General features: G+C 45.2%; 1 protein-coding gene across 1 annotated transcript in view; it reads right to left on the bottom strand.

The window, feature by feature from the left end:
- LOC307233053 (tetratricopeptide repeat protein 28-like) overlaps window positions 1-22833 on the bottom strand; it is a gene marked incomplete at its 5' end in the record, with an annotated part of 185711 nt that overhangs the window by 20830 nt on the left and 142048 nt on the right. Inside the window, 4 exons of the mRNA XM_080004265.1 lie at window positions 3194-3717; window positions 5271-5815; window positions 5969-6765; window positions 19846-20353. Coding sequence (XP_079860391.1) covers window positions 3194-3717; window positions 5271-5815; window positions 5969-6765; window positions 19846-20353 — 2374 coding nt within the window. The remainder of the gene's footprint in view (window positions 1-3193; window positions 3718-5270; window positions 5816-5968; window positions 6766-19845; window positions 20354-22833) is intronic.

Genomic DNA, 22833 nt, shown 5'->3' with positions numbered 1-22833 from the left:
TTAGATCAGGTATAGATCGGGACTTGTCTCCCTCCATCCGTAATTACCGCCCGTGCATTACGCGGACACTCGCCGCGCTCCGTCCCCCGTTGTTAAATGTCCGGTGCTACCGGTAACCTCGGTGTTGTCACGAGTTTAACCGGTGGGAAAAAGTCCTTACCATGGCATCCCTATTACAAGGCGTTAGCACCATTAGAGAATAGAACACAGAATGTACAATAATGACTCTTTTGATCATAGTTTCACGGTTATCTCCCTAACTATAGAGTATAAACAGGTATGGATGTTTGGACTTAATCATATCTCGCAATACATTTTCTTATTGAGGTCCCTGAAACAATATTTTAAAGCGTATCAAACTGAGGGTCCTTGATCTGAAAAAGGTTGATAATCACTGCTGTGAAGTAAAGACATACTTCAAACACTCAGTTCACTGATGTCCACCATGCTGTATTGATCGGGAAGCCATGTTTATTATGCTGAGGACCAAGTTTGGTACTTGTGACAGGTTGTGGGTTTATTACCCAGATAAATGAAGAGATGCTTATTTTAACCAAGTCATTGGTATTTCAAACCAAATCCCTTTTTTCTTTCATGGCACTAAGCTGCCAATGAAGGAACATTGAGGTTATCGAACTTTGACGAAATCAAACTGTTTAGGGCCTTAAACTCCATATCGGGCAAGATCAAAGCGTTAGAGTTCATGCACTCGTGTCCCAGGCGTAAAAACGTACTCAGGCCAAAAATGTTCACCGAGCTGCTTCCCTGAAGTAGATTGCGCCTCCCTTACAGGGCCTTTCAACAATGCTGTGGGTGGTCGCTCTTCATTTACCGAGCCGGTTCTGGAATATCTGACTGTAAACCTTTCTGTCACAATCTTCTCCTATATCCAGAAGCCAGGGCAGGGCTGTAAACACTGCCACACCCACCATTAGAAAAGACACCATTACCAATGATTTACAGCAGTAACACAAACCGGCAAAATGTGGCAGACCTATACAAGACCTACACCTCAAACAGCATCTTAACAGCACTGTAATGTCATTGTTTAATATACTATGTATGTATGTATGTATGTATGTATGTATGTATGTATGTATGTATGTATGTATGTATGTATGTATGTATGTATGTATATATGTATGTATGTATGTATGTATGTATGTGTGTTTGTATGTATGTATGAAAAGTATGTAAGTACAGTATACATGTATGTACAGTATATATGTATGTACAGTATGTATGGTATATATGTATGTACAGTATGTGTGTCTGTACAAACAGTATGTGTGTATGTATGAGTGTACATATGTATGCATGTACAGTATGTATTTATGTACAGTATGAGTGTATGTACAGTATATGAATATGTATGTACAGTATATGAATATGTATGTATGTATGTATGTATGTATGTTTGTGTGTATGTATGTATGTATGTATGTATGTATGTTTGTGTGTATGTATGTATGCACTATACATAATGTATAAAGTATACGCATCATAATTAAAAATAATTCAGTTCCTATTGGTTATCCAAGCTATGTGTGATTATGTTGGATTATCATCACATTTGTTGTCGGTGTTTGTAAAAATTAACCATGATGCTATCATGAACCACTAAAATGACCCCATTGATTAAATGACACCTTTGTGTTAATCAGTACAAAACGGCATTTCCAGAATGAAATGTCTGGCCTTTTGTGCAAAACCAGAATGCCCTTTGGTGGAGTTTTTTTTAAATTACATATTTGGGAAACAATACACATGCAGTGTGGAGTCTGATTACAATGAAAGAATGTCGAAGTCTGCCACCAATTACTTGTGCAATTTCTGGCTTGTGTAGTCTTAAGTATCTACTCATATCTGGAGCTGTCTGTGGACATTCTGTTTAACAGCACAGCACTACGTATTAAAGTTGAACACATACACACCAGGGCACACAATTCAAGGTCATGAGTTGTCACTATCAGCTACAGTTCTTGCTGCATCCTTAGGCCTGTTTCCAATTAATCTTTTTCAGAGCAAAAACAATAACCAAGCAGCACCGGTGTGTAAAAAATAAATAAATGGCAGTGGTATCAGGAGAAAACATAGAAATACTGAGGAGAGAGGGAGAGGAAAAAAAAAAACCTTGCCAACTTTTAGGTCTGGGTAGGTTGGCCAAAAATAATTGGCTGTCAAGGATAGTGAAGGCGCTGTTCTTTTTCCAAGCAGCATCGAGGAACAATACAAGGACAGTGCAGGGGACAACAGGAGGACAGGGTGGAGATAGAGTGGCTTGTCACCTCTGTTTCCATTAAAGCTCAACAAGCCGGTCTGGAGAGGGGGTCCGGGTCACCCCAGGCCCGGCTAACTCTAATAAAGCAGATGGAAGACAGATAGAAGATAGAGGTGGAGACACCTTCCTGTTTCCCGCTTGCCCCACCCCCAAAAGGGTGAAATCGCCAACAGCGTGACTCTGCACAGATTGCATTTTTCCACTATGAAAACAGCATTTGGGGGAGGAAGGTAGTGGTTGTTCCCACACATAGGGCAGGTGGTGGGGGTGGGAAGCGGTCCACGGGGCTGTGTGGCAACTCAAATCCCTGTGCGCTATTGCGTGTCACATTCATTGGTGGCAGTTTTCGAGAGGCCGAGCACGAGGTTTTTATTTCACCATGAGTCGTGGGAGGGACAATGAGGCGTGAGAGGCAGGGCCCTGTCAGCCAGTCGGAGAGTGAAAACATCCTTTGGCACCTCATTGACAAAGTGCCATCTGAGAGAAGTGGATGTGAAGGTGTGAGGAACAACAAGCTGTAAACAGGCAACCAAGCCTGGCCCTGCACCCTGATAGCTTTGCGCATGTGCGCGCACACCCACACACACACACACACACACACACACACAGATACACACACACACACACACACACACACACACACACACACACACACACACACACACACACACACACACACACAGTCACACACACACACACACACACACACTATGGGCACAAAACATGGGCTTGTTGTTAAAATGTAGCAAATATGGACAGATAACAACAAACACACACAAACACACACACCCTGAAAAACATGTGGCAATGGCTTAGTCACAAATTGGTGCTGGATCTCCTATTCATGAATTCATAAACTAGGCCTACTAGCCAATCCCTCCCTTTCCCCAACATTCCCCCCGGCACACTTACCTTCCTGCAGGTACATAACAGCTTGTGAATAATTCTGGAGTGCATGATGGGTCCTCCCCAGGCTGCTGTAGGCCAAAGTCTTGGCCGCTAGGTCGTTGGTCTGAGCCGCTACACTCAGGTGCTGTTCCTGGAAAACCACCGCCCGTTCGTAGTTGCTCAGCGACTCGTAGGTGAGACCCAGGTTACCGTAGGCTCGTCCCTGACGGGCAGGACTGGCCATTTCTTCTGCGATCTCCAGGTCACTTTGATGGCAACGCAGCGCTGTCTCGTACTCCCCCATGGCCTGGTACACGGCCCCCAGACCGCAGCTGGCGTCACCCTCCAAGTAGCGGTCCTGGGTGTCCCGGGCAATGGCCAACTGACGCTCCAGGCAAGAGATGGCCTGCTCGTAGTTTCCCAATTGGCTGTGCAGGGCGCCCAGCTCGCCGTAAGCCTGTGCCTTGCCTCCACACTCCCCAAGCTCATGGGCCACCACCAGCCGTTTCTCAAAACACACCAGTGATTGCTGCAGGTTCCCCATGGCCCTGCAGGTAAGGACAGGAGAAAAAGATCAGGCAGGAGCAGTGTAAATCAGATTAGGAGTGAGATATGAGAACCAATAGCCCTGTTAGTTCAACCTGTCACTGGCATTTGCTGCTCAAATTGTACAAATACAGGGGAATGCCACTGAGATATTCGCCTGCGCTCTCTGTGCATCTCTCCTCTTATCTCTTATCAAGGGGAACTTGATTTTGTATGTCCTGTTATCTAATCTGTGCATATTACAGAATGATATTATTAGAGGAAGTGGGGACCATATATTGCTGGAGCAGTGTCATTCGCAGAGCTCATTGTGAAAGAGCAAAGATTTAGATGCCAGACAAAACTGTAAATTTGATAGCCGCAGATGTGGAGCCACTATGTGTATGTGTTTATGTGTGTGGCCGTCTGTCTCTTTGCAAAGAAATGGGAAACTAAGTATAGGAAATACATGTGCTAAAATCCTAAAAATGTGTTAGTGTTATCCATCAAACCCTAGTTTGATGGATAACACTATTGACATACTTCAGCCTACCTTACCTTAGAAAGGTCAGCTATCAAAGAAGCACAGCCTCAGCCCCTTTGTGCACAGTAAGACAGAATTGCATTCGTCACATTGCTGATGTTTTGTCTGCCCGCACTGTCTTCAAACAGCCTATATTCACATTGTCAGGCAAAGCAATTATTTGTACCTTTGAATTCAAATGGAGCGGTTAAAGAATAAAGGCCTTAAGCATCATTAATGTTGTGTGATAATATAAAATGGTTGACTAAGAGATTGAGGGAGAGGAGCGGCATTTCGGTGTGATGTATTTTATTCCCCTCCAAGCTCCAGTGTGGCTTATGCTGCCTCGTGTCTGATTGCTATGGTGGCATGTTCGTGACACACAATGAGGAGAAAATCATCCCCGAAATGAGGATTCTGGCACTGCCTCTGCGTTTTTGTTACACGGTACATTCTCACAGGATGTTATCAGCTCTCAGATGCACACAGGGGAGAGAGACAGGAGAAAGTAGGCAAAATGCAAAAGGTCGTTGCGAATTAACTCTGTGCCCCCACAACACACACACACACACACACACACACACACACACACACACACACACACACACACACACACACACACACACACACACACACACACACACACACACACACACACACACACACACACACCATGCAGTTATAGATGTCTGTGTGCCAAAGCCTCTTTGCATACAGATCAAGCCTGGGCCACTAGGCGCTGCTGAGACAGCTAGCGGCAGGCTTGAATCCAAGCCTTGCACACCGGAAAGGTGTCTCTGAACTGCGGTGGTCCTCCATAGCTAGCTCAAGCAGATAAAAGAACAGAAGCTCCGAAAGAGAAAAGATTATGCAAAGTGGGATTACGGCGATTATTAGTAACCCAGTGAATGCAATTATCTGTCACAGCAAAACAACCAATGGAAATTGATACCAGCGGGTGTTTTCTTTCTCAAAAAGGCATAAAAACAGAACCACTTGCCATGCTAGTCTAGGCTTGAGGGCTTTAGAAAATAACATTTGAAACATGCTAACCTGTGTCCATTGCCTAGACCCCTGTAGGCCTTCTCCTGGTCCTGCATGCGGTTGAGGCTCTGGGCGACACACAGATACTGGTCGTAGTACTTGTTGGCCTCCTCAAAGTCACCAAGTGCCTCGTAACAGTCTCCCAGGTTGCCGTATGCTCGGCCCCTGTCCAAAACGGCTTCATTCCCGCTCAACTGTTGCAAAGTGGCAAGCTGCTGCTCCAGGTACCCGATTGCCTCCTCCATCACACCCACGTTCATCTTCGTGATGCCCATGTTGCCGTAGACTTGAGCCTCCACGGCTGGGTCTTTGAGCCTGCGGCCCAGCTCCAGCTGCTCCTCATAGCTCTTGAAGGCCATGGCGTACTTCCCCAGGGCCATGTAGACAGCAGCCAGGTGCCCGTGGGCCTTGCACTCTCCTGGCACGTCGCCCAGCTCCTGGTATACTTCCAGCTCCTGGGTGTGGTAGCCCAGAGCCTTATCGTATTTCTGCACCAGCCTATAGGTGGCTCCAAGGGCAGCGTAGGCACATGCCTCCATCCTGCGCTCCTTCACCTGAAACGAGATGGGCATTCCGTAACATATGCATGACTTAAAAGTCCCCGGGGCAGTACAGGAAATAAACTACAATTTTTATGCTGCTCTTTAGGTTAGCTGTCGATCAGTTTAGATTGTAGACAAAACAAATACATTTGCATATGATTTTACCTGGTGAGCCAAGGCCAGCTGCTGCTCATAGAACTGAATGGCTCCAGCTACATCCTTCTTACACACAAAAATATCCCCCAGGTTGCCCAGAGCTCTGAAGCGGGCCTGTGCATTGTTCAGGGATTGAGCCAGAGACAACAGGTATTTTTGACACTCCTCTGCTTTGACAAAGTCCCCCAGAGCCTTAAATGCCAGGCCGAGGTTACAGTACGCCTTGGCCTGGCTCAGTTTGTCATGTAGATCCTTGGCCAAAGCTAGATCCTGCTCATAGTACTTGACTGCATCTTGGTAGCTACCCAAGCAGTAGTGCGCATAGCCTAGATTATGGCAAACCTTCCCTTCACTTTCCATGTCCTGGAGGTCAGGGGACAGCCGGAGGTACTGTTCATAGTAGGGCACAGCCTGAGGGAACTCTCCCCGAGAGCAGTGGAAGTTACCCAGGTTTCCCAGGGCCCGCGCCTCGCTCTGGACATCTCGGAGCTCGCGGGCAATGTTGAGGTGGTTCTGGTAATGCTGCAGAGCGCGGTCATGGGCTCCCAGGGCCTGGTAAGCCACAGCAAGGTTGCCGTGGGTGGAGGCCTGGGATGCCCGGTCGTTGACCTCCATTGAGATCTGCAGCTCCTGGCGGTGGTAGCGTACAGCCTGGTCGAAGGCACCCAGGGCGTTGTAGGCATTACCCATGTTACCATAGGCCCGGCCCTGGGCAGCATAGTCATTCAGCTCCTGAGCGATAGCCAGGTGAGTTTTGTGGAGTTTCAGTGCCGTTTCATAGTCCCCCTTCATCTGGTGGATAATGCCTGTGGAGTGGAGAAGAGGAGGGGTTTAAGTTAACTCCCTATTTAGAGGAAATTGCAGTTGAGCTAAATTCAAGTGCCTCGTCAGCCCCTCTTTGTACAAAGCAAGTCATTTGGTTGTTAAAAAATGCTCACTGAGCCATCTGTTCTCTCCACATACAACACGCTCTCTCAAAGAAATGCTGTCATTAAAATGGAGCACAATCAAACACAGTTATAATAACACCAAAATGGAATCATTAAATTTTCTAAGCTGTCCTTGACGATTGTGTCTCAGAGGGAATTTACCAAAACCAACAACTTTTCCACAGGGAGGAAAATGGTTATGGAGAACAAGAGAGAGACAGGAAGAGTAGAGAAGGGGGGAGGGAGGGAGAGCAGGAGAGGGAGCGGGAAGCGCCGATTGAAAGCTCAGCAAACAACTCTTCAAAAATGGGATAACTGGAAAAACAAATAAATAATGGAAAACAGTGTGAACTGAGTATTATCCTCTGGAAAATAATAGTTTCATCCTACATCCAGCTAACTTGCAAGCGCACACACACATGTTCCTGAATGGACGTATGCACAGAATCGCTCCAACACCCCTGTCGTCACTACACACACATGCACACTACACCAAAACAAAATGCAGGCCCACTCCCATGCAGCCACGGGAATCTCACAATGCACAACGAAAATAAAGACACATCACAGCTGATTCATCTCTCATCCTTCCCTCTGAGAGCCAGCAGTCATCACCAGGTCCCCGCCTCCTCCTGTCACCCGGCTTTACACAATAATGATTATGATAATTAATACTAATAATATCAGAGCACACTGGCCTTCTTTGGGGAAAAAAAGAGCAGAACAGGAGATGGCTGCAGGCTGAAGGGGAGAGCCGGAGAAAATAGCCGCAGGGCTAATGATCTCTCGCCACAGAGCGCTGTGCTGAGGAACACACCGCTAAGCAGCCATTCATCTACCATACATCCTCTCTGCGACAGCCTGGAAACTAATGGGCCACAGGGATGGGGGCACGGCCAGGCGAGGGCAATGGGAACAGGGAGAGGAGCCGGAGCCAGGGTGGGTGGGAACCAGGGGCTGGGAGAGGCTTTGTGGCTTGCGGTGAGAATGTGATGGTGCTGCAGGGATTAACTGCCGACATGTTGGGTTTTCCCATTTATTCCAAACCCAACCTGCCATGCTTGCGGGCATGCACGCAGGGTACATAAACAGCATTGTTTAAACTAAACATGCCACTCCAAGGACCAAAGACAACAAAGACGTGGATGCATACGGATTACGATTTTAATATAAATCACCATCTTGCACTTATGGGAATGGAAGCTAATGCTTTGTTATCATATCCAGAGGCCATTGCATATAGGTTTTGTGCATTATAAAGATGAACACCGTATTTTATCACAATCTGGAGGGAACTCACAGGTCCAACAGATTTGAAATAAGATTGATATTAAAGTTCATGAAGATACATTTTAAGTTTCTGTATGAAGAGAAGAAATCAATCTCAAACAAACACACACAATTGGATGTCTCCAAACTAAACAAAAGATTATTTTTTCCTGGCAGAGGTTCCCACAGACAGATTGGATTTTTCCTCAGAGAAACTTCTTCAGAAATCCTCCGCCTACTCAATTCAGGCCTTGCCTCGGTGTGCAGTAGGAGCCATCTCACAAATCAGATCTGATTCGCTTTTTGTGTGCTTGTGTTGTCAGGTTAAAGTGGTACAACCTGAACTGACCTTGTAATCATTAGGTCACCAACCAAAGATATTTGTATGCTCGGGGCGTACTTTGCACAGCGCAATACAGTAGATAACAGTCCAACACCAGATTACAGTATCTAACAGTTCAGTGAAGACAGCATGTACTGTATGAATATAATGTTGGGCTTGGGCATATCTGTAATGCATCAAATCTACCTCGAAACGATATATTGCATTGGTATCTGCATTGGTGAGTTTTTGTCGGGGCTAAAAAATTACCAAGGGGTAATAGTCAATTGAATTTTCGAGTATCTTCTTTATGGGAATATTCCCACTATGGACAGGGGTTTGCTGGCAGTGGGGGTGTGTTAACATTCACAGCAGGCCGGTTGAGGAACACTGACAGCACTGGCCACAAAGTCACTCCCAAGGTTATGCCTTAGCCGTGGAGGCTGATCTCACTGAGGGTATAATGCTTATTGATGTATTACCAGCAAACATGCTCATCGCTGGAGGCTAAAATTGGTGCCGGGGCTGGACTGCGGATGGAGGACCAGAAGAGGCGGTGGGGGTGGGGTGGGGATGGGGGGGGTGTAGCATGGTTCGAGCTCCACCTATAGCCAAGTTTGCTCTCGCTCTTACAGCAAGAAAATAGTTTCTGCTCCTCTCCAGCCTGCATTTTGTAAGAGGATTATGGAGTCATCTGGGAATAGTATCCAGCATGATAGTAAATACAACCATACCATCCACCCTGGTAATAGCTATTGATACACAAAACTCGGAATAAGAGAAGCTGTAATTGTTTGACTAAAAATATCCACCACCTGTGTATGTGTGTATATATATATATATATATATATATATATATATATATATATATATATATATACACACACACACACACACACACACACACACACACACACACACGCACACACACACTCATACATACATACATACATACATACATACATACACACACACACACACACACAAATGAGCCATAACATTAAAACCACTAAGAGGTGAAGTGAATAACATTGCTCATCTCGTTCCAATGGCATCTGTCAAGGGGTGGGATATATTAGGCAGCAAGTGAACAGTCAGTTCTTGAAGTTGATGTGTTGGAAGCAGGAAAAATGGGCAAGCGTAAGGATCTGAGCGACTTTGACAAGGGCTAAATTGTGATGGCTAGTGCCAATTCTTTCTTTCTAAGAAATATAATTGACAGCTTACACAAACATTTTTGTAACTTTTCTTTAATGGAAAATTCAATTGTATGTTCATAATAACTGCGCCAGGTTACAGGACCTTCTCTTACTCTAACTAAAATAAATCACAAAATGAAAAAGGTGCGAAGCGGCTCGGCCGCCATCAAAACTGAGGTTGTGTCCGGAAAAATTCCTGCTTCCTCGCTTATCGACCAATTCGCTTAACGACCTGGCCCTGGGAACAGAACTCGGTGGTTAAGTGAGGAGTCCTTGTATGTTGTTTTTTTATATACGCTGTATAAACAGTATACACACATACACAGGCTTGAATATCCATTTTCTGTATGGATTGGACTAGAGCACATCAAAGACTGCATCTTTGTTTGCGTCCTGCAGATTTGCAGACTGCTTGAGACAATGGCAGTGAGAAAGAGGGATAAAGCAGAGAGCACATCATTCAAATACACATTGATACCCGAGACAAACACACACACATATTATATCACACATAACCCGATTCATCTCCCCCATAACCAAAGACATTAAAAGTGTGGCGAGGTGTTGTCACTTTGCATTACACAGCCGGCCGTACACAGAAGGATCCGCGGCAGCGATGACTTTGAGGGATGGCGTCGTGTTTGGAGTAAATCACTGTGTCACTCGCCGAGAAGCTTTTGGAGTTTCCAGGGCACGGAGGCCTAGCTAAGAGGATTTCCCGACCAATACCGCTGCCACCGGAAGAGGAGAGACACTGACACTTCTCTCCATTCATATATTAAAATGAGGTCAACAACATTCAAAGGCATTTGAATGCTGAGCCAAATCATGGTGATGTAAAGAAATACTAATGCCTACATCTTGTTCTTATCTCCGGTATATGGCAGGTGTGTATGTGCGTGTACAGGTACTCCTCACTTAAGGACCTACCTCTTTAACGACCGTTCGGACTTAGAACCAGCTCTCTGACCAGTCTGTATTGTAAGCTGTGTACAATACCACGGCGTGCCCGCTGCGTGCTCAGCATCTCAGCGTCAAGCACCACATCACGCATCACCCATTATACACTCTATACACTATATACACTAAATATACACTATATACATTATATAACTATATACACTATATACACTATATACATCTCATCTCATCACAGTTCTCAGTCTCGTTCCCGCAGTCTGTCAGTATTCACTACACTAGCGTTCGCAATGGCCACGCCCCCTTACCGTGAAATAACACGGTCCTCGCTTATCCACCGATTCACTTAATGACCTGGTCCTACGAACAGAACTCGGTCGTTAAGTGAGGACTACCTGTATATGCTACACGTTAGGGCTGTGCAATATGACAATATATATCATTGATGGCTGGAAAATGACTATTGTGTATGTTTCTTTTATACCGTTTCTATCTTGAATCAGCAGCAGAACTGCTTAACGGCAATATTTAATGTAATTTGTAGTCACGGTGCTTTACGTTATCTGTGCATGGGAGCGAGGGTAAATAACCACGGAGGAATGCGGCACTTCGGGAAATTACTCAACCGCCCAACTGCCACAGGATGAGGACGAGCTTGTACACAAAAGGGGGGCAACTTCTAGATATTAGAAAAATCGACCACGGACCAGAAACTTTGGACCATGCCTTTTTTAGAAGCATTTTTTTAACATGTTTGCCAATCACATTTTGGTTCAAGGTTTCAGTGAATGAAAGTTTACATCTTCAATTTTGCAAATATGTTGGATAAGTCGGATTTTGATATACAGTGGTACTTTGACTTACGAGTTTAATTTGTTCCGTGACAGAGCTCGTAATTCAATCTGCTCGTATAGCAAATCAATTTTCCCCATTGAAATTAATTGAAATACCATTAATCCGTTCCATTAAACCACCACAATTTTTTTTTTTACGTGTTTTTAAATAAAAAAAATGTATTTATAAATAACAATATTGTATAAAAATATAATAAAACGCTATCTTCTGCAAGCTGCTTCTCCGTCAACCACACCAACCACAGCAAATTCTCCATCTTTTCATGGACAGCAGTCTGCAGCTTAGACATTATTTTAACGCCCTTGGCTGGCGTAATACCCTTTATCGCCTCCGTCTGCTTCAGTATGGTACATATCGTAGAAGTACTACGCTCGAACTGCCTCGCCAATTCCATCAGACGCACACCTCGCCCATGTTTTTCTATGATTTCGTGCTTTAATTCAATCCACATCATCCGCTTCTTCTTCTCAGCACTTACTTTCTTAGGACCCATGGTTAGAAAAATATTTTTTGGGGCAAAATAACTGCACAAAAAAGCACAAATCGCGAGCACAAAACACAAAAGAGATGCTTCCACGGTCAGGTAACCAGGTGAAGTGAAGGAGTGAGACGCAGGATGCTGGCCGCATTCCCTCGCCGTGCCAACCAGCAGCGGCATACCTGAAGCCCGCTCCTCCTAACGCACATTTTTGCTCGCAAATCAATACAAAAAAATCGACGGAACAACGGCTCGTAACTCGGAAAACTCGTATGTTAGTGCACTCGTAAATCAAGGTACCACTGCATTCCACAAATCCTTGAATCGTGAATTTGAGAGCCCCGACAAGCGCCTGCCAAATCACAAACAGGCTTTACTATGTGTTTCTTTTTTATATAAACTATTGATTAATTCAACATACAGAAAACGTGCTCTAACGTGATATTCAGACCTTAAAAAAACCTGCTGTATATCTGGATTGAAGATTTTGGCCCTACCACCCAGCCCTGCCACGCGGAAGATGTTTCTGAGTAAAAAGCGATTCGGTCCAGATTTACAACAGTTTTTATTGTACCACTGATACCGTCCAGGACTTTGGCTCATCTAATTATTATTTAATTGTAATTGAATTAAACATTTTTTTAAGCAGTATTCATCTCGGAGGCTATTCGCAAATCAAAGTTATTCAACCTTTTAATTACCCTAAACAGATCACCAGTGTGATATTTTCCATTTTTAATGATTTTACTAAATGATTTGAAGTGAGGGCCAAAGCATCCTAACCATTATGTATGTTCCTGTTGGAGAAGCAATAATCATTATAATCCCTTTGAAACCGAAATGAATTTCACTACGGTATAAACTTCGGCCATATGTGAACACAGATTAGAGGAATACTTTGAGGAAATGACAATATCCAAAATAAATGAGCCGATACTTCCCACATTGATTAGTTAATGTTATTTTTGGGGGCAAATCTAATGGAATACAGCCCCGATAGAAAATGAGTGTATTGAGATGAAATGCATGGCAAAAAAAACCCCCAAAAAATAAAACCTGGATTACAGTGAGTTGTGTGATAAAGGAAGGATGTAGAATTTACTGCCATAACTATGACAGGAAGAGGCCACGTGACCAATTGTAGTTCAAGTTTTCCTGGACCTAATTCACTGTTTTTCAATACATGTTGTCATCCAATGTTTTTGTTTTTGTGTAAATGTTTCTATGTGTATTTGTCTCACCCGTGGTGATTCTCCCCCTCTTGGAGTACTGATCAGTTGTTCAAGACCCAAAGATGATAAATAGTTCTCCAAAGAGGGGGGTTGGTGGTGGCTCTCCATAACCAAAAACTGTGCCCTTGTCATTCTACAGGTCGTCCACAGGACAGAGTTATTGCGGCAGTTCTTGATGATTTAAGAATTAATAAAGAGTTGCATTGCAGGTAAGGGTTAGGGCTAGGGGTAACTTGAACTCCACTTGCAGACTAACTCTGTCCTGGATGCAATGGCATACAAATACTCTGGGTTGTAAACCCAGCATGCTGACAGCAGGGGTAAAAAAAAAAAAAAAAAAAAGGAAGGATGTAGGATGTGATCTGTGGGGGGAGTTAGAGAGCCAAGCAGAGCGGAGAGGCCCCCCCCCCTCACACACACACAAACGGGGTCCCACAGGAGTGGGGGGCCTGGGCCGGGGGTGGGGGGCCGGGACTCTGGGCTTAGGATACCAAATCCTCGCTCACAGACACAGACGTCTCCTGGAGTCTGACAGACAGACGGAGAAAGACAGGAAGGCAGAAGATAAAAAGAATGGAGAGATGGATAGATGGATATGCGCTGAGTGGGAGGCGTGCCAACGCAAGCAGCCCCCTCTCCGCCTGTAGCCCCAGCTGAGCCGGCTTCCTCCCCCTCTTCAGCTGACCCTCTCTCTCTCTCTCTCTCTCTCCCTCTATCTCTCTCTCCCTCTCTCGCTCTCTTTTCCTTCAGCTCAAACCAAAAGCAACCGTCACCGCTCAGTCCACTCACAGGACATCTGACCTCTCCCGCGGCTTGGATCGACACCACATCTCATGTGCGTCCCTCCATTTCTCACTGGCCAATGGCCTCTCTGTTTGGGGAGAGGAGATCGCGTTTCATGCTGAATTTGCAGATGTGTTGAGGAAAAGGGCACCGTTGCTTAATGCAAAGGAATGCTGCCGAGCTTGTGTTTCACTTAATAGCTCCGTTGTGAGTAGAATAATAAATGCATCCAGATATACAGCGCGATGCGATATAACTACATGTAAGCACTGGGACCGCGAGAACGAGCAATTTTCTGGGCCCGTAGTCCGGTTTTTGGCATGCTCCTCCGTCTTGAGATGGGGCTGAAGGGGGCCATGTAAGGGGAGGTTGCTGTCGATGCGTTTCCACAACACACAACCGTACGACTAGGCTGCAAAACACTAATATGGAGCTCACTAGGAGAGGCATCCTGCATGTTTACTAACTCCAGCTCTTTGTTCAATCATCATTCTTTCCTGACCCTCTCTCTTCCCGCTGGAATTCAACTGAGGTATTTACAAAGTCATTAACATCAACTTGGAGATGTCAGCCCTCCGAGATAAGAGCACCTTTTATATATACAGTTGTATTTGCGAGGACTCTCTGTCAGCCTTGTGCTTACAGCATTCTTTTCCTTCATTCTGTCCTCCATTAGGCCAGCTAAATTCCTCTGTAAATTCGCGGCTACGCTGCTGCTCCCTTTCTCCGGCTGGACCAATAAAATATGCACAATTGCGGCTGTTTCCAGAAGGCCTGGCTCTGGCTCGATCACACAAGCCACCGACTGCATCCCCCAGACAGAGCGGCAGAGTTAAAAATAGGTCTTTTCTGCTATTGACATTTTGTCATGGTTGTCATTTGTTTATGAATTCAAAAATCTCTCAAGGAAAACCACTCTCCGAGGAACGGCCGTTTTTACGTTTAGGTGCTGAGAGCGCCGCTGTCATCACCACGTTTTTAATTTAACGAGGCCACCGCCGGCAAATTTCTCATTACATCCAAGATGCAAAGAAGCCCCTTTAATTTGGCATCGAACCAAATCAAGTTTAATATTTCCACGACTACGGCAGCGGATTAAACGCAAACATCTTGAGAGTGTGAGGTTTCATGCAACGGCCTAAGTGTGGCACATCTTTCAAAACGAATGGATCTGCTTCACACATGAACCAACTGGAACGCTTCAATAACAAATATGATAGGAGTTTGCGTGATAACGTCCGTAGATAATTCCGGTCACAGGTTTTGTCTGACTCAGATAAGGGGGATCCAGTCGGGTGAATGCAGATTGTCACAGTCGGCATTTCTTTTTGAACAAAGTGGCTGTTTCCGAGCCCATTTAACTTTTGTATTTTTTTCTGGATCATAAAATTGCTGCATTTGTTGCCTTCAGGGATGCAAATTCAAAGGAAGTTCCTTAAACGATAGTTGTTAACCTGAACAAACAATCGTTGATGAATGAATAACATAAAAGCTTGAATGACGTCACGAGTGGGTGGTGCCATGGCGCGTGGGGCCATGGCACCAGATTTTGTGACGGGTGCGCGAGGGGCGTTTCTCCTCATTTCATCTCTAAATGGAGAAGTTTGGAGGCAAGACTCGCTGAGCTGGTTCACTCACAGAGGAATATTTACAACCTGTCTTGCGAATGATACCTAGCAGATCAAGTCTGGAGCAGATATGGACAACAACACGCGAATGAAATTATAAATAAATATATAAAATATACAATTATTATATATTATAACTGACACTAAATAATTTTGTTTCATATATTTTAGTGGAGTCATCACCATAGCAACATATCGCTTGTTTCGTTTTGCCGTCATACCTCTCCCTCCCCCCTGTGCCTTTGAGAAAGTGCAATTTTCCCATGCCCATCTACTGTGTTCCATTCAAATGCAGCATTAGTTGTTGAACGACAATAAACATAGTTTCCTAATCTGCATCAAGAAGCTCCCGTTTTCTGCGCGCAGCCATGTTTGTTGTTTGTCGTCCTTCCAGAAGCCCCTATCTGCTTCCACAGCTATTTCCTACTCCACTGGGCATTTTGTTTCCTCGACTGCCCGCTGTTGTTCCGGTGAGTACTACTACTTCCTGGCTGGTTGTTTTGTTTCTCAAAGACCGCAGAGTGTTCAGTTCTTATCGAAGACAAAATCTTAATTGATTCAATTCTTATTTGCAATTAACGGATAGTCGATCAATTGTTCACATCCCGAGAAAGCCCTCCCCAGCGACGCGGGGTAAAACCAGGCAGAGCGGTTGCTTAATTCAGACTTTTAACCGCAAGCCTTCGGCAAGTGACGAGGACGATGTTTCCATAGCGACGCTGGTCCCGAAACGACGAGTGAACTCCAGGCGAGGGTTGGCGGTGAGGGCAAACACAAAAGAAAAGAGCGGCCTAAAACAAAAAGAACAACAACAACAGAAAAATGCTCCCAAACAAACTTGTTAAAAATGGCTTTGAAGTGAATTGTGACGGGGGAGGGAAGAATAACGCAATTTGGATTCTCTTTCATGAATAACTGAAAATGTGAGAGCCACCGCTTCCAGTCCGCGCTCCCATATTAAATATCGCTGACTAGGGGGGTAAGTTAGCCCATTAATGAATAATAAATGTGGTTGGAATGCAACATTTTCATATCCTTTATGGGTCAGAGTGTGCCGTGCCAAGGCTGCCGGTACCGCCGGGCAGCGCGGCTGGATATTAAAGCCGTTGCGTTGTAGGACAGAGCTCTGTGCTGCTGTCCCTCAGAGCCATGTCAGCCGCTGCTCCGCCCACACGGCGTGCATCATTAAAGACACGCTGAGCGGGCATAATAAAAGTTTGCTCTCTCCCGCTTGGAGCAAAACTTCTTGTTCTCCTTTCTCTGTACGTTTTATTATTGTTATTATTTTTCTGCCTTCATCGTTACTCCGCTGTCGTTCCCCGCGATTCGGAAGTGTTTTTGAACTTCGAAAACATCGTCCCGCTAAGTTCATCCCGTATCTTTGCGCCGCCGAGCGCCGGGGGTAATGTGGGCGTTAATGACAGAGTGGGATTGTTACCGGGTCGCCGCAAAACAAAAACAACGGCGGCAACAACAACAATAGCCCAATTACAGAAATGATGCTTCACAAGGCCCACTTCATTCTCCGTTATCTTCATTATTCGCCTCCTCTTGGATCAGCTATTAAAGGTAATTAAGTGATTCATCAAGTCAGTTTCAATTACTGGGAGCTTGACAGCCGCAGATTACAATCAGTCGGGGTGAGAGAGGGAGGCATCAAAAAGTGAGAGGAAGGAGAGCTTTGGAACCAGGCGTGGAGGGCAAAGACGAACAAGGCGGTACGGAGCCGTCGTTCAGACAGGCGGTCGGCTTCCCGGGTCCGGCTTGTGCGCGGAGCAACGGGCCCCAAAGCACCACCCACGATGTCATCTGAGAGCTGGCCAGGTGTGCAGTGACTTCCTTTCAAAACTCCACTTAAAAAGATAAATGATGGGTATTAGCTCTTTTCTTTCTTTTTGTTGCAAGATCAAAATTGCAAGGCTGCACCTATGCATCTAATTCCTCACTTCCAGCCAGAATGCCAACACGTTCCACCCGGAAAGTGTGAACTGTTAGTGGTGATGAAAGGGTTGTCTCTTTTTTGAGATTGGGTTCTTGAGTCACTTGGGTAAAAAGATTTCTTCGATTTTCTTTGTTCGTTGGATTTACTTGGTACAGTGAGTGAGGGAGGACGACAGTCTCTTAATGCTCTCAGGTATCATGTAATTCTGTCACGATTATTTAATTTGGACGACTGTGAAAGTGTAAATCAGTCATATTCATATTCACATTGTGGGGTCAAATATTCACCCGCACGCCCACTCTTACCGCCTGACTCCAGAGTCAATTAAAAGATTTGTTCATTACGAACCAATTGTTCGCAAGTCTTGCAACACAAACTATTAGTTGCCCATAATAATAACCACATTTCTCCATGTTTTGTCACCTTTTGTGATGTTTTAATGGTTAACAGGATAGTTTTCTCCCTCACAGATAGCGGTGTGCCGCGGGATTATTTCATTCTAATGAGTGTGCCATGCTCGAAAAATATCGGGGAACACTGGTGTAAGCAACATACACCGCTTTGAATGCAATAACGAGGTAAGAAAATATCTCACTACCACATAAAGGTTGCCGTTATAACTGCAGTATTGTCATTTAGGCTGTGGGGGTGGGATTAGATTCGCAGCATCAAACGCGCCCGCCCTGTGGAATCAAGCTCACGTGTGGCATCGTAACGGCTACCGCTGGACACCCTAATTCATGACAACCTGTTTTTAGTGTCTGTGTGTTTCGCTAAGAGCAAAGCTGGCCAGCCGTGTCATCATTATGCTGGTCAAAGGGTGGCCTCGATTTATGTGCGGCCGATTAACCCCGCTTGCACACTTTCCCGCTCAAAGGACAAGGAATACTTCATTGGGGAGGAGCCATTAGGCTTCTTGGATGTCCATTAGAGTCAGGTTTACAGCTGTCTGAATGGCTATCGTAAGTCATCCCAAGTAGGTTATAATAGCTGGGTAAAAATACAGCTGAATTGGCCGTGTCATATACGTTGCGAAACTGAATATCCGCAGGACACCTTTATCCCCCAAGCTCCCTTTTATCATTACCGGTATATTAGCCGGGCCCATTCAAGGTTACCTTGCTAATAATTTTATTTCAGTGGGATCTTTTGGCTGTGGAGACCCGGGCTTGAAAGGGGGACGATAATTACATTTTAAGTTCCAATCAAAAGACCTGATCGTATAGTTCATTTCTCCCCGACTCCCCTCTTATTTTATTTATCTTCAGCCTCGGATTCATTTCCACAATTTGATTAAGTTCTCACCGGTGGGGGAAGAGAGCAGAGCGGCGCATAACACCGGGAAGGGTTTTCCCATGAAAAATGATGTTTTGTTACGGGCTTCATTTACCCACCGAGGGGTGCATGTTGTATGTTGCGTCACCCTGGAACATTTTCCGCTCGCAAATCCCTGACGTCCCTGACACACCCCGTCTCCTTCTCTGGCTTCATGCAGGGACCTTCTGCCACGATACCTGAAGCAGCTATAATAGAATGCCTATGATATTCAGTAGAAAATAATACTACCCTGAAGTACAAAAACTAATTAATTAGGCATACTATAGTAATAACACTGAAATACTGTTGAGAGTTGCCTAAAACAAAGATCCAAAAAAAAAAAAAAACAACAAACAACAAAAAAGCCTCTGCTCTCTGCACCGACAACACAAACAACTTAGGAAACAGTCAAAACTACACTGCTTGAATTTGAGAAGACAAAAATTCAGATGTAGCTAAGCCCAGAATAACAACATTAGTTGTATATAATATCAGCTGAATCCAGTATCAAAGCAGCAAAGGCAGAGAAAACAAAATAACATGCTCTGGATCACAGCATGTTTTCATTGAATCGTAAATGCTGAATCTCAATGGGAATTGATGACCTCCTTACTCGTTTTTGTTTTTTTCCCCCCTCATCTCACTGTTTTTTTCTTCTGCATCAGCTCAGCGTGAGGAAGCAGGCGAGGTCTACTATCGGTCAATCACTGACGTAAATCACCAGGCTGAGGCCAACACATGATAAACAGTTGCCTCCATACGTAAGACTTAATTTGTAAATTCCAGGTGCTTCCTTATCCTGCAGGATGTGGCCTGATGGAACCTTTGCCGGGGACAATAAACTCTTCTTTGTCCCAAAATACCCACATTACTCAAAGGACTTTGGTTGGACAGTCATCCAAGAACAGTGCTATTCAATCATGTACCATTAAAGGCGTAAACAATGTATCATTAGTGTTACATAATGTATCGGGCCCCGTGTGTGTTTGAGCCTTGAGTGCCTTGCTTACGTACCAAGATTGGAGGAAGCCCTCCCCTCCGCAGCCCTGTCCTTCAAGCCCTCGGCTATGGACAGCTGTTGCTCGTGGTACTGCTTCGCCCTCTCCAGGTCCTGCATGCAGCGGGCGGCGTGGCCAAGCCCGGCGTAGGCCCTCATCTCGATGGACTGCTCCTCCAGCTCTTGGGCCAGCTCCAGCACGTGGGTGTGGTAGGACATGGCCTTGTCAAAGTTGCGGTGGTAGTGGTAGGCACTGCCCAGGTTGCTGTAGGCTCGGGCCTCCTCGCGCTTGTTCTCCAGGGCCTTGGCGATCCCTAGGTGCTGCTCGTGGCACTGGACGGCATTTTCAAAGTCTCCCATGGCGATGTAGACGGCTCCCATGTTTCCCAGCTCCCGAGCCTCGGACAGTTGGTCCTTGGACTGCTTGGCCAGCAGAACACACTGCTTGTGGCTGGCTAGGGCATTTGGATAGTCCCCTATGGCCGTGTACACATGACCCAGACTGCTCAGCGCCATGGAGGCTGCCTAAGGAGACAGAGGGAGAGAGAAAAAGAGTGTGAAAGAAATTCTAATACTGCAACGTTGAATTTACTCTCTGTTAAAGGGGACCTATTATGCTCCTTTTTATACTGGTTAATATAGGTCTCTGAGGTCCCCAAAACATGCCGTACAGATTATGCATTCTAGCCTTTCTAACATGCCTCTATAACCCTCTTGTTCCAAAACGGGCTGTTTTTTTTTTTTTTTTAAATGGGAGGAGCCACCCTCCCGAGGCTCGGCTTCTGGGAGCCAATGGGGTTTAAGCACAAGTTCCGGGTTCTGTGAGCCAATGGCGTTTTAGCATGGCTTCTGGTTTTCGTTGTGTTTACTCGGTAACTTTCACTGATTTCTTCTAATGAGTCCACCAAAATCTGTGTCTGAACACATTTAAGGCGAGAAATAAGTAATCCAGTTGCTGAATCGTCACTGATATTAGATCTACAAGGCCTCATTTCAAAGTTAGTTCCGACTTTCGTTCAGGGATTGTAGATGACCACAGAGATGACCACATGAAGAAATCCGTGACCAGCCGACATCAGCTCGTACAAGGTAGAAAAAACCTTTGCAAACCGAAGCCTGAGCGTTTTGTTCGCAGCGATTACTTTTTCATTATTTTACCTCATTATTGAACACTCGCCACGTCTAATATGAACATCCGACATTGTTTATATGTAACATTATATATTGTGACAGAAAAGAAGGAAAAGCGTAATAGGTCCCCCTTAACAGTGAGTAGGTTTGTTACTTTTGCATCAGATTCCCCTCCCACCCATCAACCCATCAGTGTGCCTTTACTTAGATGTGCATCAAAAAAAGAGCTGCAGCGAAAACAAAAAAAACCTCTTTCAACTCCCACACCACTTTGGAGCCATATGGTTCAGAGATGAAACAAGAAAACGCACAAGGAAAGCAACTTCAGTCACTCATTGCAAGACGAACAGGGGGGGCAATGCAGATCAGCACAGCAGCGAGCCTTCTTTAAAACAGACTTGACTGCCACTGCAATCATCCCTCATGGCGTGCCACCACCAACAGAACAAAAGCCAGCTAATCAGAGGGGAGAGGAGAGGGACTGAGCCTCCCCACTAGAGCTGTTGGGGACCAGATAGCTTGGTGGAGGAGTGATCCTCCCCATCCAGCTCAACGCGAGCATGATCTCTCAACTTAAAGGCGTTAAAGGACCTTGCAGACCCGTGTGGCATTTCCCCATCTCGGTCCACTCGAGAAAAGCACACCAAAGCAAGCACGGTCTGAAACACACCAGCAGCCTGGCAGTAAGATTTGAGGGGCTCGAAGATGTGAAGCCATGACCCCTAAGTGACGTATTCATTGTCGGCCTATTAGCTGTTTGTTTAGAGGGTAAACAGCTGGGAATTGGGGGCAGCTGTCTCGGTGCGGACAGATGTTCAATTAATCATGCAGGCCCAGCTAATAAAGTATCTCCTTTGTGAGGTCCCACTCCACGTCCTACAGTGAGGGAGTCTTGGACGGTGGCCAGAAGAGAGGACCGAACGCTCCTGCACCCGCTCGCCGGCCTCCCAACAGCCGAGGCCACAGCGCTGCTCATCTTCCCCAGAAATTGAGCCTCGAAGACAGGCATGTCCCAGGCACTAACAGGTTGACTGGAAAGTCAATTGCACTTCTGGATGACTTACCCACTGCACGTTCTGCTGTGAGATAAAGTTACAAAGAGGAAGCTTTCATTAGGGAGAATATTTGCCTGCTGAGACTGATAATGCCAGAACAGAATGCCATCAGACTCAGTCGATTTAATCTTGTCCGCTCCCATTCAAACTCTTCTGGTCGGTTATATTTGTGTTTGTATAACTTTATAGGTTGCACTGGCACCATTTTATTCCAGTGTCTGTCAAACAGGCTAATTCAGATTGGAATTCTGAATCTGTTACCCTATGAATCATTGGAAAAAAACATGGTCGCCGAGAAATATTTTGACTTTGCTCTAGGAATCCATGATGAAAAACATTCAGGCTTGTTAATAAATGGAAATAATAATAATAATAATAATAATAGTAATAATAATAATAATAATAATAATACAAAAAAACATTTTTGAATAAAATCAATACATTACATACACACTCACAAATACACTTATTCATGCGCACACTCTTTTTTAAAATGTTCAGATTTTTTTTGTTAACCCCCAAAACACATATAGACACATGCCTTCCTATCTTTCTTTCATTTCACATGGTTGCTGGTGCCTGGAACCAATTACCTGCCGACATAAGGACTTCCAGCAGTTTGCTCAAGTTTAAAGACTCGACAAGGCATTATACGGGCACAGGGAGGCAATTACCCTCCGTCACAACTGTTGCTGTTTCATGTTTCCAGATAGCCTATCTAGGGCTGCTCAATTACATGTGGCTTTTTGAAGCTCCGCTCCATCTCTCTGACTCCAACTTCCACTTTTCCGAGCAGAAAACAGAGAGGATTCCTCATCT

This window comes from Zeus faber (genome assembly GCF_960531495.2).
Source record: "Zeus faber genome assembly, chromosome: 7".
NCBI lineage: Eukaryota > Metazoa > Chordata > Actinopteri > Zeiformes > Zeidae > Zeus > Zeus faber.
Note: the sequence above shows the minus strand (reverse complement) of the source record. Positions and strands in the feature narration are given on the sequence as shown.